This window comes from Mustela erminea, chromosome 6, assembly GCF_009829155.1.
Source record: "Mustela erminea isolate mMusErm1 chromosome 6, mMusErm1.Pri, whole genome shotgun sequence".
Classification (NCBI taxonomy): domain Eukaryota; kingdom Metazoa; phylum Chordata; class Mammalia; order Carnivora; family Mustelidae; genus Mustela; species Mustela erminea.
Genome location: NC_045619.1, coordinates 121,733,528 through 121,758,449, shown reverse-complemented (window position 1 = coordinate 121,758,449; position 24,922 = coordinate 121,733,528). Strand labels below are relative to the sequence as shown.

The following is a 24,922-nucleotide window of genomic DNA, read 5'->3' as shown; positions in this document are numbered from 1 at the left end:
AATCCTAAAAACAGTAAGAGAAAAACAACTTATTCATACAAGAAAAACCCCATGAGGCTATCAGCAGATTTTCCAGCAGAAACTACAGACAAAGACAGTACTCACAGTGCTAATGAAAAAAAAAAAAAGAAAAAGAAAAAAAAAAACCCCTCCAACCAAGAATTCTTTACCCAGCAAGATTATCACGCAGAACTGAAGTAGATTAGAAGTTTTCCAGATAAGCAAGAGCTAAAGGAATTCACCACCACTAAACATGGCTTTACAAGAAATGTTAAAAGGATGACTTTAACCTAAAAAGAAATGGCACTAATTAATAACAAGAAAACACACAAAAGTAAAAATCTCATTGGAAAAGGCAATTTTCTAGTAAAGGTAGATCAATCACTTATAAAGCAAGAATGAAGATTAAATTACAAAAATAGTACAATTAACTAAAACTATAATAATTAGTTAAGGGATATATAAAATAAAAAATACAAAATGAGGGATGCCTGGGTGGCTCAATGGGTTAAGTCGCTGCCTTCAGCTCAGGTCATGATCCTAGGGTCCTGGGATCGAGTCCCACATCGGGCTCCTTGCTAGGCAGGGAGCCTGCCTCTCTCTCCGCCTCTGCCTGCCTCTTGCCTGCTTGTGTGCTCTTTCTTTCTGACAAATAAATAAAATCTTTAAAAAAAAAGTACAAAATGACACACTAAAAATATAAAATACATGTAGAAGGTAAAAATGTAAAGTTTTGGAATGTGTTCAAATTTAAGTTGCTAACAATTCAAAACAGGAAGTTATAGGCACAGCAAGTGATATGTGAACCTCATGGTAACCACAAAGCAAAAACATAGTAAATATACAAAAGAAAATGAGAAAAAAATCTAAACATACACTAAAGAAAGCCATCAAACCACAAAAGATGAAAAAGAAAGAACAGAGAGGAGAACTACGAAAGTAGCCAGAAAACAACAAAATGGCAGGTGATATATACCTATCAGTAGTTACTTTAAATGTAAATGGACTAAATAATCAAAAAAGATGGAATAGATTAATAGATAAAAAAACATGACCCATCTATATGCAGCCTACAAAAAGACATACCTCAAAGTAAGAACAGAAACAATCTGAAAGTGAAGGACTAGATAAAGATATTCCATGCAAATGAAAACAAAAAGAAACTGAAGTAGATGTACTCACACTAGACAAAATAGGCATCAGAAGACTGTAATTACACTGAGCCCAAGTGGCTCAGTCAGTTAAGCATCTGTCTTCACGTCAGGTCATGATCTCAGGGTCCTGGGATTGAGCCCTGTGTCAGGCTCTCTGCTCAGCAAGGAGTCTGCTTTTCCCTCTCCCTCTGCACCAGCCCCGACATGTACTCTCTCAGATAAATAAATAAATAAAATCTAAAAAATCGTATCAATTCAACAGATGCAGAAAAGCATCTCATGAAATACATTCAATTATAATGAAAACTCTCAATAAAGCAGGTACATGGGGACCATTACTAGACATAAGAAAAGAAATAATGACAACAGCCACAGCTAACATTATATTCAATGGTAAAAAAAGCTGGAAGCTTTTCTTCTAAGATCATGAACAAAACAATGATACCCACTCCGGCCACTTTTACTCAGATCCTATTGCATATCCCAACCATAGCAATTAGGCCAAGAAATAAAAAGAAGGTAGAAAGGGGAAGGTGTAGAGGAAGTGTAAGTGTAAGGGAGAGGAGAGGAGAGGAGAGGAGAAGGCAAGACACCCAAATTAAAAAGGAAGAAGTAAAACTCACTATGTGTTGATCATAAGATACTGTATGTAGATAAACCAAAAGATACCACCAAAAATTTGTGAGAATACATGAATCCAGCAGTCAAAGATACGTGACAAACATTTTAGAACACAAAAAATCAATATACAGAATTGTGGCATTTCTTATACACTAGTAATGACTTATCAGATAGACAAACTGGGAAAATAATCTCACTGGGGAGGAGTCAAGATGGAGAAGTAGCAGGCTGAGATGACCTCAGGTAGCAGATCACCTAGATAGTTTATCAAACCATTCTGAACACCTTCAAATCCAACAGGAGATCGAAGAGAAGAGGAACAGCAATTCTGGAACAGATAATTGACTACTTTCTTGAAAATTAGGACCTGCGGAGAAGTGAATCCAAAGCGACGATAAAACAGACTGGGCGGGGGGCAGCTCCCAGCAAAGCAACGGAGCACAAAATCAGAACTTTTAAAAGTTTGCTCTACTGAGGGACATCGTTCCAGAGGCTAAGCGGGGGTGGAGCCCTCATGGGGACAGCATGGTCTCAGGTCCCGCAGGGTCACAGAGGGATTAGGGGTGTCTGAGTATCACAGAGCTCCCAGTATTAGAGCGGGGAAGCCGGCTACAGAGACGGAGCCAAGAAATGAGCACTCAACTCGGGATTACCTTCAACTGTGATCCGTGGCACAGTTAGGAGCTGCTCTTTGAACAGGGACCCCACAAGTGGCAGATCCGGGGAAAACCCCTGGAAGAGTGGCAAGGATCGGCTGGGTTTGGAAACTTAAGGCAGGGCTGAGTGCCAGAGACAGACACTCAGTCACAGGCTGGATGAGCTCGGAGCACAGTTGGAGGCCAGGGAGACAGGAATGACTGAGCACTTTTCTCCCAAGTCACCCTGAGAAGTGGGGTCCCAAGCTCTTAGTACCCCCAGGCTGGAGACTGGGAGGCCGCCATTTTCATTCCTGTCCTCCAGAACTCTACGGAAAGCATTCAGGGAACAAAAGCTCCCGAGAGCAAACCCAAGCAGATTACGTAGACTGGACCCTGGCAAGGGCTGTGCAATCTGGCTCAGGAAAAGACACTTGAGAATCACTACAACAGGCCCCTCCCCCAGAAAATCAGCAAGAAATCCTGCCAAGACCAAGCTCACTTAACAAAGAGAACACCAGAATTCCAGAGGAGGAGAAAGCAAAGTATGGAATTCATGGCTTTCTGCTCATGATTCTTTACTCTTGCAAAGTTAATTAATTTATTTTTAATTTTATTTTTTTCTTATTCTAACTTTTTTAACTTTTTTCTTCTTCTAAATTTATTTTAACTTTTACCCTTTCCTCTTTTAATGTTTTTTAACTCATTTATCTTAACAATACCTTCATAAAAAGAAAATCTTTTTGAACCTTCATTATTATACTCATATTTTATCCTTCATTGTTATCTAACTTGAATTTTTGTATACACATAGGGTTTTCTCTTCTAAAAAAATTTGGGATACAGCTTCTTCTAAAAGATCAAAATATACCCTAAATCTACCACAAGGCTTTGTTCTAGTCTCCAGCCTGAGCAAATTCTCTCTGCTTTCTTTTTCTTTCTTTTCCCAACCAACTTATCTTATCAACTTCTTTTCTAGAATTTTTAAAAAATTTTCATCTTTACAGTAATATTCCATCCCTTCAACGTGTATACCCTTATGTGTGTGTGTGTGTGTGTGTGTGTGTGTAAGTTTTTCTTTCTTTAAAATTTTGGGAGGTAGTTTCTTCAAAGAGACTGAAATACTCCCAAAATTAAGTGGGTGGCTCTGTTCTATTCACCGGTCTAATACATATTTTTTCTTTTTTCCTTTTTTTCTTTTTTTTAAATTTCTTTTTTGAACTTCTTTTTACCCCCTTTCTTCCCACCACAATTTGGGGACTCTTCTGATTTGGTTAACGGACATTTTTCTGGGGTCTTTGCCACTCTTTTAGTATTTTATTCTCTCCTTCATATATTCTTATCTGGATAAAATGACAAGGCGGAAAAACTCACCAGGAAAAAAAAAAAAGAACACGGGGCAGTACCTAAGGCTAGGGACCTAATCAATAAGAACGTTTGTAATGTGTCAGATCTAGAGTTCAGAATGACAATTCTCAAGGTGCTAGCTGGGCTCGAAAAAGGCATAGGAGATATTAGAGAAACTCTATCTGGAGAAATGACTAAAATCTAACCAAGCTAAAATCAAAAGCTATTAATGAGGTGCAATCAAAATTACAGGCTCTTACTGCTAGGATAAATGACACAGAAGAGAGAATTAGTGATATAGAAGATCAAATGATGGAGAATAAAGCAGCTAAGCAAAAGAGAGACAAAAAAACTACTGGACCACGAGGGGAGAATTCTAGAGATAAGTGATACCATAAGATGAAACAACATTAGAATAACTGGAATTCCAGAAGAAGAAGAAGAGAGAGAGAGGGGAGCAGAAGGTATACTGGAGTGAATTACTGAAGAGAATTTCATTTATATGGCAAAGAGAACAAGCATCAAAATAAGGTAGGCACAGAGAACCCCCCTCAAAATCAGTAAGAATACATCCACACCCTGTCATCTAATAGTAAAACTTACAAGTCTTAGTGACAAAGAGAAAACCCTGAAAGCAGCTTGGGACAAGAAGTCTGTAACATACAACGGTAAAAATATTACAATGGCAGCAGAATTATCCACAAAGACCTGGCAGGCCAGAAAAAACTGGCATGATATACTCAGGGCACTAAATGAGAAACACATGCAGCCAAGAATGTTGTATCCAGCTAGGCTATCACTGAAAATAGAAGGAGAGATAAAAAGCTTCCAGGACAAACAAAAACTAAAAGAATCTGTAAACACCAAACCAGCGGTACAGGAAATATTGAAAGGGGTCCTCTAAGCAAGGACAGAGCCTTAAAGTAGTAGACCACAAAGGAACAGAGACAATATACATGCAGTAACAGTCACCTTACAGGCAATACCATGGCACTAAATGCATATCTCTCAATAGTTACCCTGAATGTAAATGGGCTAAAATGTAAATGTAAATCAAAAGACACAGGGTATCAGAATGGATAAAAAAACAAAACCCATCAGTATGCTGTCTACAAGAAACTCATCATAGACTCAAAGACACCTCCACATTTAAAATGAGGGGGTGGGGAACAATTTACCATGCTAAAGGACATCAAAAGATAGCTGGGGTGGCAATACTTATATCAGATAAATTCGATTTTAAGCCAAAGACTGTAATAAGACCTGAGGAAGGAGAGGCTACATGGCGGGGGGGGGGGCAGGAAAGGAATAAATGAAGCAAGATAGGATCGGGAGGGAGACAAACCGTAAGAGACTCTTAATCTCACAAAAGAAACTGAGGGTTGCTGTGGGGAAGCGGGTAGGGAGAGGGTGGCTGGTTACGGACATTGGGGAAAGTATGTGCTATAGTGAGTGCAGTAGTGAAGTGTGTAAACCTGGTGATTCACAGAAGTGTAGCCCTGGGGCTAATAATACATTAAATGTTAACAAAAAAAATAAAAAATTAAATTAGAGAAAAGAAAATAATCCCACTTACAGCTGCATCAAATACCTAGAAAGAAATTCAACCAAGGATGTGAAAGAACTATACACTGAAAACTGTAAGACACTGATGAAAGAAACTGAAGTTTACACAAATAAATGGAAAGGTATTCTGTGCTCATGGATTCGAAGAATTAATGATGTTAAGTCTCCATACCACTCAAAGCAATCTACAGATTGATTACAATCTCTATTGAAATTCCAAGGTCATTATTCACAGAACTAGAGCAAATAGTTCTAAAATTTGTATGGAATCAAAAAAGATCCTACATAGCCAAAGCAATCTTGAGAAAGAAAAACAAAGCTGGAGGTATCATGCTCCCTGATTTCAAACTACACTACAAAGCTACAGTAATCAAAACACACAGTGTCAGTATAAAAAGAGACAGATCAGTGGGACATCACTGAGAGCTCAGAATTATATCCACACACATACGGACAATTAATTTACAACAGATAAGCCAAGAACATACAATGTAGAAAGGACAGTATACTCAGTAAATGGTGCTGGCAATACTGGACAGCCAAATGCAAAAGAATGAAACTGGACAACCAGCTTACACCATACACAAAAATTAATTCAAAATAGGTTAAAGACTTGGATGTAAAACCTGATACCATAAATTTCCAAGAAGAAAGCACAGGTGGTAATAAGCTCTTTGACATCAGTCTCAGTAATATCTCTGTGGATCAAACGCCATAGGCAAAGAAAGAAGCAAACAAAACTGAATGAATGAATGAATGAATGAATGGGATTACATCAAAACAAAAAGCAGCTTCTGCATAGTGGAAGAAACCATCATCAAAACAAAAAGGCAATCTACTGAACGGGAGAAAGTTTTTTGCAAATCATATATCTGATGGGGAATTAATATCTAAAATATATAAAGAGTTCAATAACTCAACAACAAGAAACCGAACAATCCAATTTAAAAGGTGGGAAGATGATAATGAGTAAACATTTCTCCAAAGACCTAACGATGGCCAAGAAGCACAGGAAAGATGTTTGAAATCAGTAATTATCATGGAAATGCCAATCAAATTCACAATGAGATATCACCTTACACCAATAAGAATGGGTATTACCAAAAAGACAAGAAGTAAGTGTTGAGGCAGTACAAAAAAGGGAATCATCATATACTGTTGGTGGGAATGTAAAGTGGTGCAGCCAACAGTATGGAGATTTTTCAAAAAATTAAGAAGACAATGACTATATGATCCAGTTGATCCTCTTCTGGGTATTTATCTAAAGAATACAAAAATACTGATTTGAAAAGATATATCCACCCTTACGTTCACTGCAGGATTATTATAATAACCAAGAAATGGAAATAACCAAAATGTCCACTGATATAATTAATCGATAAAGATGTATGATGTGTGTGTGTGTGTGTGTGTACAGTAGTATATGCAGTGTATACATACTACTTGGGTATAAAAAAATTAAATTTTATCATTTGAGACAACATGCATGGAACTTAAAAGCACTGTTAGGTGAAATAAGTCAGATAGAGAAAGACAAATATTATACTGATTCCCCTCATATGTGGAATCTAAAACAACCCAACCACTACCAAACCAAACCAAACTCATACAGAGAACTGCTTGGAGATTACCAGAGGGGAAGGACTAGGTAGAATGGGTAAAGAAGGTCAACTGAATGGTGATGGATGTAACTACACTTTTAGTCGCGATCACTTTACAGTGCATACAGATAATTAAAATGTACCTCTGCAACTTATATCATGTGATATGCCAATATCACCTTGATAAAAAGAAAAATGATAGGAAATATCAAAAATACAACACCAAGACTTGAAAAGAGCTGTTCAGTGATTCAGTGAGACAGAAGACTGGCTTGTAATGCAATAACGCAGGGGTTCAAGTAGAACCCACTCCTAACCACAAACAGGGCTGACCATCTGGTACTGGTGATAGCATCTATCCTAGGTTTTTCTTATGTAGCTCTTACGGTTACACGTGAATGGAGGCATTTAAGAGTTACAACAGTACTAACTCCAAACAGCAGTAAAACAATAGTCAAAAATCAAATTACTTAGGGTAGGACGCCTGAGTCTGCTGACTGGGAAGGGCTGGGTTTACAGATGGTGGAACTGCTCCTTGGCTGAGAGAAGACAGTTGCTCTGGGGGAAGACTGTAGCTCTGGAGATGGCTCATCTGTGCACTCCCTGCAACCAGGTAAGTACCACTTTGGGGAGGCCCTGGATATACCTAGAACAGTTCATGACAAAAAAAAAAAATTACATTTTCTAAGACTTTAAAAGGTATGCTAAAACTTCTTTGTAAAGGCATTCAGTTACACAGCGAATTAACAATCAAATCTCTGAAATCTTTTTAAAAGTTATTTCTTTCGATAGCCATTAAGAAAAAGACTTTTCAGTGAAGTGGGCTTCTGATGATTTTCTTAGGTAAACATGAGCTAAACTTGTGTTTATCTCATATAGAAGGAGAAAAGGAACTTACCTCGAAATTTTACACTAATATCATCTCTCTTTCCATACTGATATTTTTAGCACTTTCCTAAAAGGAATCCCAAAAAATGTTTAAGAAGTGTCTTTGAATTCACTCTTTCATGTCCATAGACTGCATATACAATCTGTATTTCCTACATTACAGTTTAGGGAACACAGAGCAAGGTAACTTTCAAAAGCAGGGGTCAGCAAACATTCTTACAAAAGTCCAGATATTTTAGGCTTTGTGGGCCTCTCTGAACTCTGCCCATATAGAAAGCAGCCAGAAACAATGTATAAATGAGTGAGAATGTTACAGCAAAGTTGATTTAAAAAACAAAAACAAAAACAGGTGGGAGGCTGGATTTGTCTCTGGGCTATTGTTTGACCACTCAGGCATCTAAAAACTGTGCTTATTTTAGTCTAAAGAGACTGACCTCTTAAATGCCCAAAACTTAAACACAAATAATATTCTAATTTTCTACAGTATTCACTAAATCCTTCCATTTCATTTCTTTGTAGAGAACCCCACTGTCTACATACGTAAGTAAGACTCCTACCAGGTGAGATAGTAGTAAAGACAGTATAGTAGTAACACAGTCATCAAGAGGTAAGACAATCATCTTAGCACTTCTTTTAAGCTTTTTAGCTTAAAAGCTTCTTTAAGCTTTTAAGACTCACCATACATCAGAATACAGAAGGTCTTAATTATAAACAGAGCTATTCCAATCTAAATGCATTGTTTTTTGTACTTTGCAAATGAAGAGTTTTTGTTTTTTCTCAGACTGGTATCAAGAGCCGTGAGTAGCTATCACCTAGCCCCATGTTGCTCAAATAGGACTACTCAGTCCCAGGCATCAGGCCTCTCATTTCAGGGGAAGTGGGCCATTTAAGGGGGAAAAACAAAAAACAAAAAACAAAGAAACCTTGCACAAAATCTGTGCCACTCTGCATAAGTAAAGTAGAATGCCTATATAATTATTCCCTAGACAGTAAACTTACTCAGTTTGTGGAGAAAGTGCTCTTGAAATAGTTGCTTAGGGTGATTACGGAGGAAAAGGGCTCTATATTACATTCTCTATCTTTTTTTTTTTTTTAAGATTGCATTTATTTATTTGACAGGCAGAGCTCACAAGTAGGCAGAGAGGCAGGCAGAGAGAGAGGAAGGGAAGCAGGCTCCCTGCTGAGCAGAGAGCCTGATGTGGGGCTCAATCCCAGGACCCTGGGATCATGACCTGAGCCAAAGGCAGAGGCTTTAACCCACTGAGCCACCCAGGCGCCCATATTCTGTATCTTTTTAAAGGAAGATGGAAAAATTCAGATTAAAACAACTTACTATAAAATCTAAAACTGCAGATACCCAGAAAAAGTTATTAATTTTTTAGCAATAATCAGACAAAAAAATGAGGTTCTTAACCAGGTAATTACATATGAAGTTTTAGAAATATATAGATGTTCTGTCCTTACTCTTGAATGTTTTGATTCATTAGGTTTCAGGTGGGGCCAAGGAACCTGTATTTTTTTTTTTAATTTGATTAGTGATTCTGATGCATACCCTTGAAGAAAAACAATTTTTTCAAAAGAATTCTGGAATAATTAGTGTATTATACATTGTATTTATCAAGTAAAAAATTCTTTTAAACCTTATTCTAAGATTACTTTCAGAAAGTTTCACATTTTTACAAAAACAAAGCTATTCCAAATAATTTCAAATATATTGAGAATTTAAAATGATATACTTGAGGGGTGCCTGGGTGGCTCAGTGGGTTAAGCCGCTGCCTTCGGCTCAGGTCATGATCTCAGGGTCCTGGGATCGAGCCTCGCATCGGGCTCTCTGCTCAGCAGGGAGCCTGCTTCCCCCTCTTTCTCTGCCTGCCTCTCTGCCTACTTGTGATCTTTCTCTATGTCAAATAAATAAATAAAATCTTTAAAAAAAAAAAAAAAGATATACTTGAGGAGCTACCTGGGTAGCTTAGTTGGTAAGCATCCAACTCTTGATTTTGGCTCAGGTCTTGATCATGGGGGTCTGAGAATGAGCCCCAAGTCAGGCTCCACGCTCCACGGGAAGTCTGCTTGAGACTCTTTCTCTCCCCTTCCCTCTGTGTTCTAAAACAAATAAAATCTTAAAAAAGTAAAAATAAAATGATATGCCTGAATTTTTAAAAGCTTACCTGAGAACCAGAAACACCAGATGACTGCATGTAATACTGCTGATTCTGTAATTTCGCATACATGGAATACATTGGATCTTCATTCATTAACTTCGTATACAGTGAAAGTGCTTCCATCACTTTAACATTAAGTTCTGAGAGTTCTGAATGTTTTCTGAAATATTACACAGTAATTTCAAACAACTGCTATTTAAATGATACTGTGTTCTAAATAAGGCACATAAAATAGCAAAAAGTAATATAAGTAGATATTACTAAAAATTTAAACTTATGGCAGAAAATACCCTGTTCTTTAGCTCAAAGGCAACAAAAACTGCTTTATGTACTGTGCTGGGAGAACTCCACCATATTACTGTACTTGACTTTACCTTGAAATAACTAGGTGTCCCTAGTAAATAACAGATGGGTAGGTCATTTGTGGGCTCTGGTAATGCTACGTATAGCACTATAATGATAACAATAGGTAACCATTATTCTTCTTAAAAGACTAATATAATTAAGGTCAAACAAATGCTCACCTTAAAAAAAAAAATAGGAAGATGTGACTAATTCTAATTCCCATATCTATAGTAGAAAATAACTGAATGAGAACTGGCTCTTTTGGCCTATCTTTAAAATAAAAAAATAATAAAAAGGCAATTCTATCCCAGTAGGCACTTAAACAGAACTTGAGGGAAGAAGATATACAATATAGATAACTGCAAATGTTCTTTTACCTATCAATATCTTCCAACTTTTCATCAATGAGAGGTCCCATCTGGTGACAAATTGCTAAGATAACGAGATTTAAAGAAATGTAAGAAAACACAGTAAAAGGAAACAAATCTCTCATGGATATTCATATAAGTGAAACGAAGTCATAGAGGAGTAGAAATGTTAATATTTTTTATATCATTCTCAAATTTTATGTAAATATAAAACTATTCTGTAACAGAACACTAGATATATCTCTGTTTTTTTTTTTTTTATGTGGAAAGTTAATGGAAAATAGTTTACCTTCAAGATGAAGTAACTCTGGAAGATCTGGTTGATCATCACTGGGATCTGTACTTTGCAACATCTGTAGCAATTGGTCCATTTTGTCCTATAGGAATTAAATATTTAATAGAAAAAGCAATAAATCACTGAGCAACAATACAGTCTCACTTCATTAATTAGATAAAGGATGGAGAAATTTTGTGATTCATATGGAGACTCCAATTTTGCTTTTACATATTTAGTATCTGTGTTCTCTTTAGTACCATGTGAAGTCAGAGCTTTGAAAGCTCTTCCTACTTACTGTTGAAACTGCTAAGAGAGACTCTCTCAAATGAGAAGAAATAGAGCCATATTTAAACTTACAACGTGTGAGTTCTTCAATCTGTTATGTCATGCTGTGTATTTCTCTGTCATTTTGTTTTGGAGCAGCTGTAGCCTTGGTAACTTCTCTCTTAAGATGGCATTGCTTATGACTAACAATTCATTATTACTTCTCCACCATGGTGAATACAGCAGCTGTTTTAGCAAGGCATAGCTCAGCTATATTACAGCTCTTCTCCTTCTAAGTAGGGCCATAAGATTTTATTCTACATTTTCTTTCCACCAGTATTTCAGTCTGTCATAAAAGGAAGGAAGAAGATTTGTGGTTTCTCTATTTTCCTATGTGAGAAGGCTGGAAGGCATCTCAAAGTAAGGACTCAGATCTATTTCAGAATCTTTCCTTATAAAAACCAATTGTATATAAATTTATAAATACACCTATATCATTATATAAATACACCTATTATTACACAAGTATATATGTACTTATATGTACATTTTTAAAGAATCAAAATACTGATCTCCAAAGAATACTGAGTACCAAAGAATAATCGATAATAATAACAAAGTTTTCTCCATGCATGGTTTTTACATGGTTCTGTTACTAAACACAGGTACATTAGGTAAATGTAAAATAGACTACCAATTTTATATAGTCATTTAAATCAAAACAAAAACTGTTTCTGCAAAGAAGACCTTGAGAGATGAACTAATCACTGGACAGTAAAAGCGACACAAGTATATAAAAAAACTCTTCCAAAGTCAAAAGAATTTTATATCTTAAAATAGATACTATGTTTCAATGTAAAAGATTCACAATTTCCATTTTAAGTAGCCTAGAAAAGAAGGCATGTGTCAGAAAAGTATGCCTATAGCAAAGGAAAAAAAGGGAGGGAAGTGGAGCTAACATGAGAGAGTCAACTAACATGTGGTTACTTTTTGTTTTATTTATAAAATATGACACCCTATTTTAAATTATCTAATATCAAAGAAATGAGATATCTATACAGACCACGAGGCTGACTCTAAACACATTTTCTTATGCAAAGAAATTGGCCAAACAAAACTTTCCCTGATCCAGTCAGATTCCCTGACTTTTAGCACAGTCTTCGACAGTCTCTTTCTCTAAGAGTACTCTTCAAATTTTCTGTTTATGGCTCCTCCCAAAGAAGGCTAAAAACCTACAAAATCCCTTCAAATATTTTAAAGAGGACACATCATTTTTCCTAAGTTTAAAATGTTAAAAACGATGTAATTTCCAGAGCATTCATTGCAAATAAGACAGTCACATAGTCTATTAAATATATTTCATCCAAAAAACTTTTACTAAAGGGTCGCCTGGGTGGCTCAGTCGTTAAGTGTCTGCCTTCGTTCGGCTCAGGTCATAACCCCAGGGTCCTGGGACAGAGCCCTACATGGGGCTCCCTGCTCAGCAGGAGGTCCTGTTTCTCCCTCATCCTCTTGTTCCCTCTGCTTGTACTCTCCTGCTTTGTCAAATAAATATATAAAATCTTTAAAAAAAAATTTCATTACAATTGTTATTTGCAATAATTAAAAAAAAATACAAAAAACTGCAAAAATCCCAAGCTCCAATAGCAAAATAATTAAATCATATGAACCCATTCTATGGAATATTAAGCAGGATTTTTAATGATGAGGTACAGAATGAGACTAGAAAGTTTCAAGGACAATCTTTGCTTTGTCTATATTGCTTGAATTTTATAACATAAAATACATGCAATAATCAAGCAATCAATTTTTTTTAAAGACGACAATAACAACACTTAAACTTCAATACCAAGTATTGAATACCAACCCTCGCAGAGGAAATCACTTACTTCATCAATAAAGGCTTGCTCTGGTTCTGGCTCTATTGTTTCCACTTGAACATCATCACTAAATTGTACCGTCTTCTTCTCCGTTTTAACTATAAAACATGTAATATTTATTTTTTCCTTATAATAAAATTCTATTTTAAAGCACTTTAAACTGCGTGAGAGAATTAGGATTCTTCTTTTATTCCCTTCAATCTGAGAGACTCAATTTAAGGAATAATTAGACTACATACTTAGGCAATAATGAGAGAACATTATTTTATGGAATCCTGTGAAGATTTCTTCATCTTAAGATTTTACATTTTCCATAAAAGATTCTTCAGTAAAAATAAGAGGTATATTTCTGAAACAAAGATTAATTACCTACTACATATGAGAGTTCAGCAAATCAACGGACAAAAAGTAAAGTTTTACAAGGTCAGAATTGAACTCTACAAATTAAAATAAGTCCTCTTTTAAATTACCAGTCCCTTCAAAGAAAAATCTCATTTGAAAGACCATGCTATTTCAATGTAGTGAAATGGAAAGTCAGCTATACATTCTCTGGCAAGCCACTTAGACTTGTTACTAGGAAAGTGACATCCAGGTCAGTGAACTTTATAAGTGGTATAGGCAGTGATCCATGAAATCAGCCTGCATTTTTAATTTACATTATTCTTTGAAATAAAAATGTGGTTATGAAGGGATCTGCAAATCACTGGCCAGAAGCACATATTTCTCTTGCTTAACAAAGCAATCCTTAAAAACTATTCAATATATCATTAACTAGTAAATACAAGGTTACAATTAATAGAGCAATTAACCATCTCCCCCAACACACTGAGAGGCCCCCAACACACTGAGATGACTTTTTAAAGGAAAAAACTTCCTTTCTGCATTTCTCATCCTTGTACCAATGTGGTTAATCAGTACTCACAAAAACATTAAGAATCAAGATGAAATGGGGTTTGGGAACAGAGCAGAATTAGGGAAAGGAAATTTATTAACTGAACTATTAAATGTGCGTAATAGAATATTACATTTCCTCCCAAATGAATCTCTTCTGCCATCTTATGAGATACACCCATTTTAAAAATGATATTAACAGCAGCACAGTAATATTAAAAATGCTTGCACAGGAGAAAGCTAATATATGACACAACCTGGATTTAAATACCAATTTATCTGGCACTACCAGCCCACATACTGGAATCCAGTTGATGATTTTTCACTCTGAGAACAGGAACTCATGCCACTTATGTATTCCGTGCTGTAAGCTTCTGTATAAAATGTAGATAATTTAATTTCCATTCATCCCATTCAAGTCACCATAAAGCAAAATTCTATACACACACACACACGTTTTAGCTGATTTTATTTTCCCATGGGGGTATAAGAGACATGTGCTAGAAATAATTCTGCTTTTCATATCTTGAGCTATTAGCAAGTAGAGAGCTGGGAAAGCACCACATTGGCTGCTACCCATAAGAGAACACATGGTAGACTCGACATCTTAATAGCTGACCACGCACAAGTTTTCAGTGCTTTTTCTCGTAGGCACTAATACTATTACCAAATATGTGTGCGTGCGTGCAAGTATACGTGTGTGTATGTACGGACACAAAATAAATGTTTTTACAATATCTTCCTATACTTCCTAAAGAAAAACAAGCTAAGCAGGGCAGGTACTTGTACAGGACATTAAAGTGGGCTTGTTTCCTCATGAAAAATAATGCTATGAAGGGGCGCCTGGGTGGCTCAGTCAATTAAGCATTTGCCTTTGGCTCAGGTCAGGATCCCGGAGTCCCAGGATGGAACCCCCACATGGCTCCAGGATGGAGCCCCACATCAGGCTCCTGGACTCAGTTGGGAATCTGATTCTACCTCTGACCCTCCCCCTCTCTCATGATCTCTCTCTCTTTTAAATAAAAAAATAAAATCTTAAAAAAAAGAAAAAGAAAAAAAGAAGAATGCTAAGAATATCATGCTAACATAACACTCCTTTCCCAAGCTCAAGAACTACAACTCCATTACAGAAGCTCTGTTGTTCCTGCTCTTCTCTTCAGCAGTCCACAATGAAACACAGGAAGATGAGCTAGAATACTCATTTCAAAGCTGCACTGCTATATAGTAGAGAAAAAGATGAGTTGGCTACATGGTCCATATGAGATCTTGGGTTTCATCTTGAACAGAAGTCCAAGACAATTCCCTATTTTACAACAGCTTACTGAGGACAAAACTAGAACAAAAAAATCCAAACCTCAAAAAAAAAACATAAACAAACCAACAAACAAAAAATCACCACCATAAGCCCAGGTTAAAAAGTTGGCACACAATACACTGCCATTTAAAAAGGTTCTACAACATATTTTTTGAGTTCTAACAAAAAAGAACTCCGTTAATAGAATGGGTATCAGGAATCAGTCTCTGTCATAAATTGGTTATAAAATGACATGAGAAAACTTGGCAGTAATCAGGAGACAGCTTTGTTTCATCAATGATAAAAGTAATGTCCGATTTGTTGTTAAAGCCTTCTCTTGAAAGAGAAGTGTTCTTATTTAAGGAAAATTTACCTTTCATATATATCTTTACATATATATATATGTAAACACACACATATGTATATATACACACAAATACTTACCATTTATCATATAAATATTTAGATAGTATGTATTTTGATTAAGATTCAGTACTATATGCTGTCAGAAATGAAGAGATGACTATGAGACAGAGATCCTTTCTTAAAATTCTTGTAAACTAAAAAAAAACCCCACGCATTCTATGGCTTATGACTCTCTTTGATCCCTTCATATAAAGGGATCATATAAAGCCATACAAATGGCTTTATAGAAAGATGAGATGAGGTGAGTTATTTTGCCACATAACTCCAGCTTACCAACTTATATACACAAAGTCTTAAAATTCTAAACCTTTCAACCACTAATGGAAATCTTTCTACACTAGAATGTATTTGTTTCCTTAAACAGAGGAAAACTAGGACTTAATCTTCAAGTCCCAAACTCATCATTATGAAGATCAGTGAATTCTAGTACTACGTACAAATGCAGTGAACTGCCTCCCAACATTTTTGTAAGTTACCAGTAGTTACATCTCCTGCAACTATTATGACTGCCAGTAACATCACACTTCCTCCTTGGAAACTTTCTAGTTTATTTCCCCTGGCAGCACAAACAAAAAGGTATTCACATGATTAGTTATGGACCCTTCTGAGTATCTAACATGGGGGCTTAGGAAAGCCATTATATTGCTTACAGGCCCCTGCTTCCAGGTTTGGGGCTGGTGTTCGTATACATGCTCCCAAAGCAAGCACGCAAGCTGTATTCTTAATTAACACCTTGGAGGAATTAATATGAGTCCCAGCTCAGCCTATAACTTTCCATGAAGCTGAATTTTTACTCTTTTATTAAGAAGACAGTTGTGGGCATAAATATTTATAATTGTTAGATCTTCTTGGTGGACAGACCCTTTAAGAATGATGTAGTATCCTTCTGTTAGCTCTGACTACAGTCTTTAGTTTAAAATCTAATTTATCTGATATGAAAATTGCTACCCCAGCTTTCTTTTGAGGCCCACTGCGATGAAAGATGCTTCTCCATCCCTTCACTTTCAGTCTGGATGTATCCTTACATTCCAAATCGGTCCATTGTAGACCACATATGGATGGGTCCTGTCCTTTTATCCAATCTGCAAGCCTGTGCCATTTTATGGGAGCGTTTAGGCCATTCACATTGACAGTGATTATTGAAAGATACATTTTTATTGACATTATGTTATCTGTAAGTCCTTGTTTCTATAGATTGTCTCTGTAAATTTCTATTCTATGACACTCTTGGGTTCTTTCTCATTTTATAGAACCCCCCCCCCCTTAATATTTCTTGTAGTGTCAGCTTGGTGGTCACATACTCTTTTAAATCTTGCTGGTCTTGGAAGGTCTTTATCTCTCTATCCATTTTGAATGTCAGCCTTGCTGGATAAAGTATTTATTGTTGGCTGCATGTTCTTCTCATTTAATGCCCTGAATATGTCTTGCCAGCCCTTTCTGACTTGCCAGACTTCTGTGGACAGGTCTGACATTATTCTGATGGACCTAATTCTGTATGTAAGGAATCTTTTCCCCCTAGCTGCTCTCAAAAGCTCTTGTCTAAAATTATGATCCGTCAGTCTTACAATCAAGGGCCTCAAGGTCCTTCTAGATTTGTTGATCTTGGGGGGCGTTCTTTCTACGTAGAGGACATGAACACTGGTTCTATTCCCCAGATTGGGAAAATTTTCATAGAGAATTCGTTCATCTCTATCTTCTAGTCTTCTTTCTTTCTCCTCCCCCTCAGGGATCCCAATAATTCTGATGCTGGAACGTTTCATGGTGTCATTTATTTCCCTAATTCTGTTTTCATGGCTTCTAAGCTGTTTGTTCCAGGCCTCCTCCTAATCCTTTTTCTCTTATCAGTTTGTCCTCTAGATCACTAATTCTATCTTCTGCCTCGGTTACCCTAGCTGTTGGAGTATTTACATTAGACTGGATCTTACTGATAGCCTTTTTAACTTCCTCTCCTGCAGTTTTCACTTCTGCCCTAATCGATTCCGTGCTGTCACTACATAAGACAACTGTTAATCAAGATAAAGAGTCATACTGATATGAATACATTAATAGTAGGGCATCTTTTTTTTTTTTTTTAATAGTAGGGGATCTTAACATTCCACTCTCAGTAATAGATCGCTGAAACAGAAAATCAATAAAGAAACAAGTGCATTGAATGACACACTGGACCAGATGGACCTCACAGATATGTACCAAACATTCCACGCTAAAAAAACAGAATAATGATTCTTCTCAAGCACACATAGAACTTTCTCCAGAATAGACGACATATTGGGTCACAAATCAGGGTTCCACCGATACCAAAAGACTGAGATTATTCCCTGCATATTCTCAGACCACAATGATTTAAAACTGGAACTCAACCACAAGAAAACGTTTGGAAGGAATTCAAACACCTGGAAGCCAAAGACCACCTGCTTAAGAATGTTTGGATCAAGCAGGAAATCAAAGAACTTAAACAATTCATGGAAACCAATGAGAATGAAGACACTTTGGGCCAAAACCTATGGGATATGGCAATGGCAGTCCTAAGGGGGAAATACAGAGCCAACCAAGCCTCCCTCAAAAAATTTGAAAAATTCAGACACCAGTTCTCTTTACACCTTAAAGAACTAGAGAATCAACAACAAATTAAGCCAACCCCACATACAAGAAGGGAAATAATTAAGATTAGAGCAGGGATCAATGAGATAGAAACTAGAGATACAGTAGAACACATCAAGGAAACTAGAAGCTGGTTTCTTAAAAGAATCAGTAAGATTGATAAACCATTGGCCAAACTAATCCAAAAGAAGAGAGAGAGGACACAAATTAATAAAATTATGAGTGAAAAGGGAGAGATCACAACTAATACCAAGGAAACAGAAAACAATCATCAGAAATTAGTATCAAGGGGACACTTGGGTGGCTCAATGGGTTAAGCCTCTGCCTTCTGCTCAGGTCATGATCTCAGGGTCCTGGGATCAAGCCCTGCATCCAGCTCTCTGCTCAGCAGGGAGCCTGTTTCTCCCTCTCTTTCTGCCTGCCTCCCTGCCTACTTGTGATATCTATCCATCAAATAAATAAACAAAATCTTTAAAAAAAAAAAAAAAGAAAGAAAGCAAAGAAATTATTATCAACAGTTATATGCCATTAAGTTAAGCAACCTAGATGAAATGGATACATTCCTGGAAACCTCTAAATTTCCAAAGCTGAATCAGGAAGAAATTGACAACCTGAATAGACCAGTATCTAGTAACGAGATTAAAGCAGTGATCAGAAACCTCCCAAAAAACAAGAGCCCAAGACCAGACGGATTCCCTGGAAAATTGTGCCAAACATTCAAAGAAATAATACCTATTCTCCTGAAGCTGTTTCAAAAAATAGAAACAGAAGGAAAACTTCTAGACTCTTTTTATGAAGCCAACATTACCCTGATCCCCAAACCAGGCAAAGACCCCACCAAAAAGGAGAATTTCAGACCAATATTCCTGAAGAATATGGATGCTAAGATTCTCAACAAGATCCTAGCTAATAGGATCCAACAGTACATTAAAAAGATTATCCACCATGACCAGGGGGGATTTATCCATGGGATGCAAGGGTGGTTCAACAGTCCCAAATCAATCAATGTGACAGAACAAATCAATCAACAAATCAAAGAGAAGAGAGAAGAACCACATGGTCCTCTCAATTGATGCACAAAAAGCATCTAACAAGATAAAGCATCCATTCCTGATTAAAACGACTCAAAGTATACAGATAGATTTTATGAAGTTGAGGAATGTTCCCTCTATCTATGAAAAACCCACAGCAAATATTATCCTCAATGGGGAAAAGCTGACAGCCTACCCTTTGAGATCAGGGACATGACAAGGATGTCCACTCTCGCCACTCTTGTTCAACATAGTACTAGAAGTTTTAGCAACAGCAATCAGACAACAAAAAGAAATAAAAGGTATTCAATGGTATTGGCAATGAAGAAGTCAAACTCTGTCTTCACAGATGACATGATACTTTATATGGAACACCCAAAGTCTCCACCTCCAAACTACTAGAACTCATACAGCAATTCAGTAATGTGGCAGGATACAAAATCAATGTACAGAAATCAGTTGCCTTCTTATACCCTAACAATGAAAATATAGAGAGGGAAATTAGAGAATCAATTCCATTTACTAAAGCACGAAGAACCATAAGATACCTGGGAATAAATCTAACCAAAGAGGTAAAGAATCTGTACTCGAGGAACTACAAAACACTCATGAAAGAAATTGAAGAAGACACAAAAAGATGGAAGAGCGTTCCATGATCATGGATCGGAAGGATAAACATTGTTAAAATGTCTATACAGCCCAGAGCCACCTATACTTTCAATGCCAACCCAATCAAAATCCCACCGGCCATTTTTCAAAGAGCGGGAACAAACAATCCTAAAATTTGTACAGAACCAGAAGCGACCCCGAATTGCTAAGGAAATGTTGAAAAAGAAAAACAAAACTGGGAGCATCACATTGCCTGATTTCAAGCTTTACTACAAAGCTGTGATCACCAAGACAGCATGGTACTGGCACAAAAACAGACACACAGACCAGTGGAACAGATAGAGAGCCCAGATATGGACCCTCAACTCTATGGTCAACTAATCTTCAACAAAGCAGGAAAAAATATACAGTGGAACAAAGACAGTCTCTTCAATAAAGGATTATTGGAAAAATTGGACAGCTATGCACAGAAAAATGAAACTTGACCACTCTCTTACATCATACACAAAGATAAACTCAAAATGGATAAAAGACCTCAACGTGAGGCAGGAATTATCAAAATCCTAGAGAATGGGCAGTAACCTCTTCGACATCGGCCACAGAAACTTCTAAGACATGTCCCAAGGGCAAAGGAAACAAAAGAATAATGAACTTATGGGACTTCATCAAGATCAGAAACTTTTGCACAGCAAAGGAAAACAGTCAACAAAACAAAAACGGAATGGGAGAAGATATTCACAAGTGACACTACAAAGGGCGGATATCCAACATCTATAAAGAACTCCTCAAACTGAACACCCACAAAATAGATAATCACATCAAAAAATGGGCAGAAAACTTGAACAGACACTTCTCCAAAGACATACAAATGGCTAACAGACATATGAAAAAATGTTCATCATCATTAGCCATCAGGGAGATTCAAATCAAAACCACACTTAGATAACACCTTACACCAGTAGAATAGCCCAAATTAACAAGACAGTAAACAACAAGTGTTGGAGAGGATGTGGAGAAAGGGGAACCCTCTTACACTGTTGGTGGGAATGCAAGCTGGTGCAGCCACTTTGGAAAAGAGTGCGGAGATTCCTTAAGAAATTAAAAATAGAGCTACCCTATGATCCTGCAATTGTACTACTGGGTATTTACCCAAAAGATACAGATATAGTGAAAAGCACCCCAATATTCATAGCAGCAATGGCCACAGTCGCCAAACTGTGGAAAGAGCCAAGATGCCCTTCAATGGACGAAAGGATAAAGAAGATATGGCCCATATATACAATGGAGTATTATACCTCCATCAGAAAGGATGAATACCCAACTTTTGGATTAACATGGACGGGACTGGAAGAGATTATGCTGAGTACACTAAGTCAAGCAGAGAGAGTCAATTATCATATGGTTTCACTTACTTGTAGAGTATAAGGAATAACATGGAAAACACTGGGAGATGGAGAGGAGAAGTGAGTTGGGACAAATTGGAGGGGGAAACAAACCATGAAAGACTGTGGACTCTGAGAAACAAACTGAGGGTTTTGGAGGGGAGGGGTTAAGGGATGGATGAGCCTGGTGGTGGGTATTATGGAGGGCACATATTGCATGGAGCAATGGCTGTGATGCATAAACAATGAATTTTGGAACACTGAAAAAAAATAGAATTAAAAAAAAAAAAAAAGACAGTTGTGGATTATCATCCACTTACAGACTGGAAAATACTTACTCATTTCTGGTTCAGCAGTAAGATCAGCAGTCACAAAATTAGAGGGAAATAGCCCCATGCCTTGATGGGTTTCACCCTTCCACCAGTTGGGATCACTAATGAGGAGCAAAAAAGAAAACCTTGATTATAATAAAGATTTTTATCTCTATAACTCTCTACCTTTTATAGTGTTTAACCTGCATTTTTACTAGATTTGAATCCCCCAACAATCTAAGGAGGGAAGAAATGAATGTACCATTATTACGAATGGAAGATGAAGCCTCAGAGAAGATAAAGAATGTTAAACACAAAGCTCTTTATCTTTTGGAAGGCTGGTGAATGCTTTGAGGATATAATACAAGGCTCTGAACTCTGCTCACCAAAACAGAGATCTCTTCAACTTCAGGTAGTTCACCGGCTCCCTGCAAGACTCCTTTGTAGTAAGGTAATAGTAGGCTCTTAATTCAGATCCATTCCTAAATTTTGCGCTCTCTTATACACACTAGCACCTTTTATCTCCCACAAGAAACAAGATGATAGATGACACTGTTTATAGCACAAACGTTCACAATGAACATACACTCAGATACACCCCATGCTTTACCACTGTATCTTTGGTGCCTAGTATAAGGAAAGCTACCAAGCTCTCAATGAACATTTTTTGAATGAATGAGTGATCAAGGTTTTCTGCAATTTCCAGCTAAACAGCTCAAACTTAACTTTTCTTTTACTCAAGAAAATAATGTGTTACACTACACCTAAATTTTTTTTTATTTATTTTTTAAAACCACTTGCAAATTTCAGTACTTCATTATCAGTAACAATCATCAATAACAAATTTTGAGTAAACATAAAACTCTAGTCAAAACCCAGATGTACTTACAGGAAACAAACTGAGGGTTACTGGAGGAGAGGAAGGCAGAGGATAGAGCAACTGGGTGATGGACATTAAAGAGGGCACATGATGTAATGAGCACTGGATATTATATAATTATATAACAGATGAATCACTGACCTCTACCTCTGAAACTAATAATATACTATATGTTAATTAATTGAATTTAAATTAAAAAACAAAAAACCAGAGGTACTGAATCACCTCCCATAACAACATAAATGTATATAATTCCATGTAAAATGAATTTGACCCATGGATATACTACTTTTTGTGAATAAATAATTTCAATGTATTATGCATTTCTAATAAACTCCATATATACCAACACATATTTGGCATATTTTCTAAAATCTTAACCTTACTAATTTAATAATTTATATTATTAGATGGAACAAAAATGAATAAACTAGGCCTCCAAAACAAATAAAAACTATGTAAATAAGAGATGAGAAAAAAATTAAACTACAAAAAAGAATCCAGACAATATGACATAAGCAAAGTAAAAAAACTGTCACACAGAGAAAATATCTACAATATTTTTTCTTATTACCTTTGGTAATGGCATTCAACAGGGATAATATGAAACACAGAAGTAATATGTTATATATTTTCATATGAATGTCAACTTAATATCAATTTGATATTATCCATCACCTGTCATCAAGAACTGTAATTATTTCTCCAGCTTTAAAAGTAAGTTCATTATCTTCAGCAGCTTCAAAGTCATATATGGCACGAACTTTTCGGCCTTCATGTTGGTGGTTAGTTAAGAGATTGGATGTGCTTGGGTATAAAGTAGAAAGGGTGGTTGACTGCTGCCTTTGTTCCTTCAAAGACAACTCAATAGCTGGAAAAGAATGAGTTAAAAAGATTCAAAATGTTAATATATCCAACAATCCAAAGAAGTAAAAAGAAAAGTTATCTGAAGGTAAAATATATTCTCTTAAATGTGAAGATGGGAACTAGGACATATCTTGACATAATGAATAAAAATGATTTCATGAATTTTATTCGTTCATTCACAACTGAAAGTTTAAAGAATAAACGAAAAAAGTTGAACAGAATAACTACTATTTTTTTTAAAGATTTTATTTATTTGACAGAGAGAGATCACAAGTAGGCAGAGAGGCAGACAGAGAGAGAGGAAACAGGCTCCCTGCTGAGCAGAGAACCCGATGCAGGGCTTGATTCCAGAAGCCTGAGACCATGACCTGAGCCGAAAGCAGAGGCATAACCCACTAAGCCATCCAGGTGCCCCAATTACTCTTTTTTCAAGAGTTTATTTTTTTATGTAATCTCTACACCCAATATGAGGCTTGAACTCATAACCCCAAGGTCCAAATTCACATGTTCTACTAACTAAGCCAGCCAGGTGCCCTGCATAATGACTATTTTTACTGAATGGATAAAATTTAAATTATCCTGCATACTAAAAAGATGGAATATCTTAGATTCACTTTTTTTATTTAGCTGCTGATATTTTAATCTTCTTCCATATTTTCAATATAATTCTGCAGCTTCTGTTCCCAAAATGATAATCAAAATCACTAGGGAAGTCAAGAGTCCCATATCTCAATGAAGACTTACTAAATCAGAGCGTCAAAGGTAGTATCCGAGAACCTGTACTTTACGGCTCCAACGTTAATTCTTATGTGATCAGTCCAAGAAGTGGAACTTGGAAATAACTAGAATGAAGTTTCACCTAACAAATTCCCCCAAAGAGATTTCAAATATGTCTCTTTCTTTCTGGGTGGTGGGGAGGGGGAGAAGGAAGACAGAATCTTAAGCAGACACCACACCCAGCGTGGAGCCCGAAACAGGGCTAGATCTCACAATCCTGAGATCATGACCTGAGCGAAACTCAAGAGTTGGATGCTTAACCAACTGAGCCCACCCAGGCACCCCTCGGGCTATATCTCACAATCCTGAGATCATGACCTGAGCGAAACTCAAGAGTTGGATGCTTGACCAACTGAGCCCACCCAAGGACCCCTCAAATGTGATTCTTCTGGTGCTTCCAGTCCTCCCCTCATGCAGGCCATTATCATATGTCACTCAGGCTCTGCAATGTAATCGGAACAGACTGATTACCCCACTTTCAACTCAAACCATAACCCCCTTCATCTCTGTTCTACATTGATAAAAAACCTAACAGGAAAAAGAAAACTTTAAAACTATCATAAGAAAATTGGGGCGCCTGGGTGGCTCAGTGGGTTAAAGCCTCTGCCTTCGGCTCAGGTCATGATCCCAGGGTCCTGGAATCGAGCCCCACATTGGGCTCTCTGCTCAGCAGGGAACCTGCTTCCTCCTCTCTCTCTCTCTGCCTGCCTCTCTGCCTACTTGTGATCTCTGTCAAATAAATAAA

At 36.8% G+C, this 24,922-nt stretch overlaps 1 protein-coding gene across 7 annotated transcripts in view; it reads right to left on the bottom strand.

Moving 5' to 3' along the window:
* STAM (signal transducing adaptor molecule) overlaps positions 1-24,922 on the bottom strand; it is a 116,832-nt gene that overhangs the window by 9,273 nt on the left and 82,637 nt on the right. For all 7 annotated transcript variants that reach the window (XM_032349522.1, XM_032349523.1, XM_032349525.1 and 4 more), the window contains 7 exons: positions 23,212-23,404; positions 21,681-21,775; positions 13,118-13,206; positions 10,977-11,064; positions 10,697-10,751; positions 9,981-10,134; positions 7,395-7,570 (listed from right to left, as the gene is read on the bottom strand). In XM_032349522.1, coding sequence (XP_032205413.1) covers positions 7,395-7,570; positions 9,981-10,134; positions 10,697-10,751; positions 10,977-11,064; positions 13,118-13,206; positions 21,681-21,775; positions 23,212-23,404 — 850 coding nt within the window. The remainder of the gene's footprint in view (positions 1-7,394; positions 7,571-9,980; positions 10,135-10,696; positions 10,752-10,976; positions 11,065-13,117; positions 13,207-21,680; positions 21,776-23,211; positions 23,405-24,922) is intronic.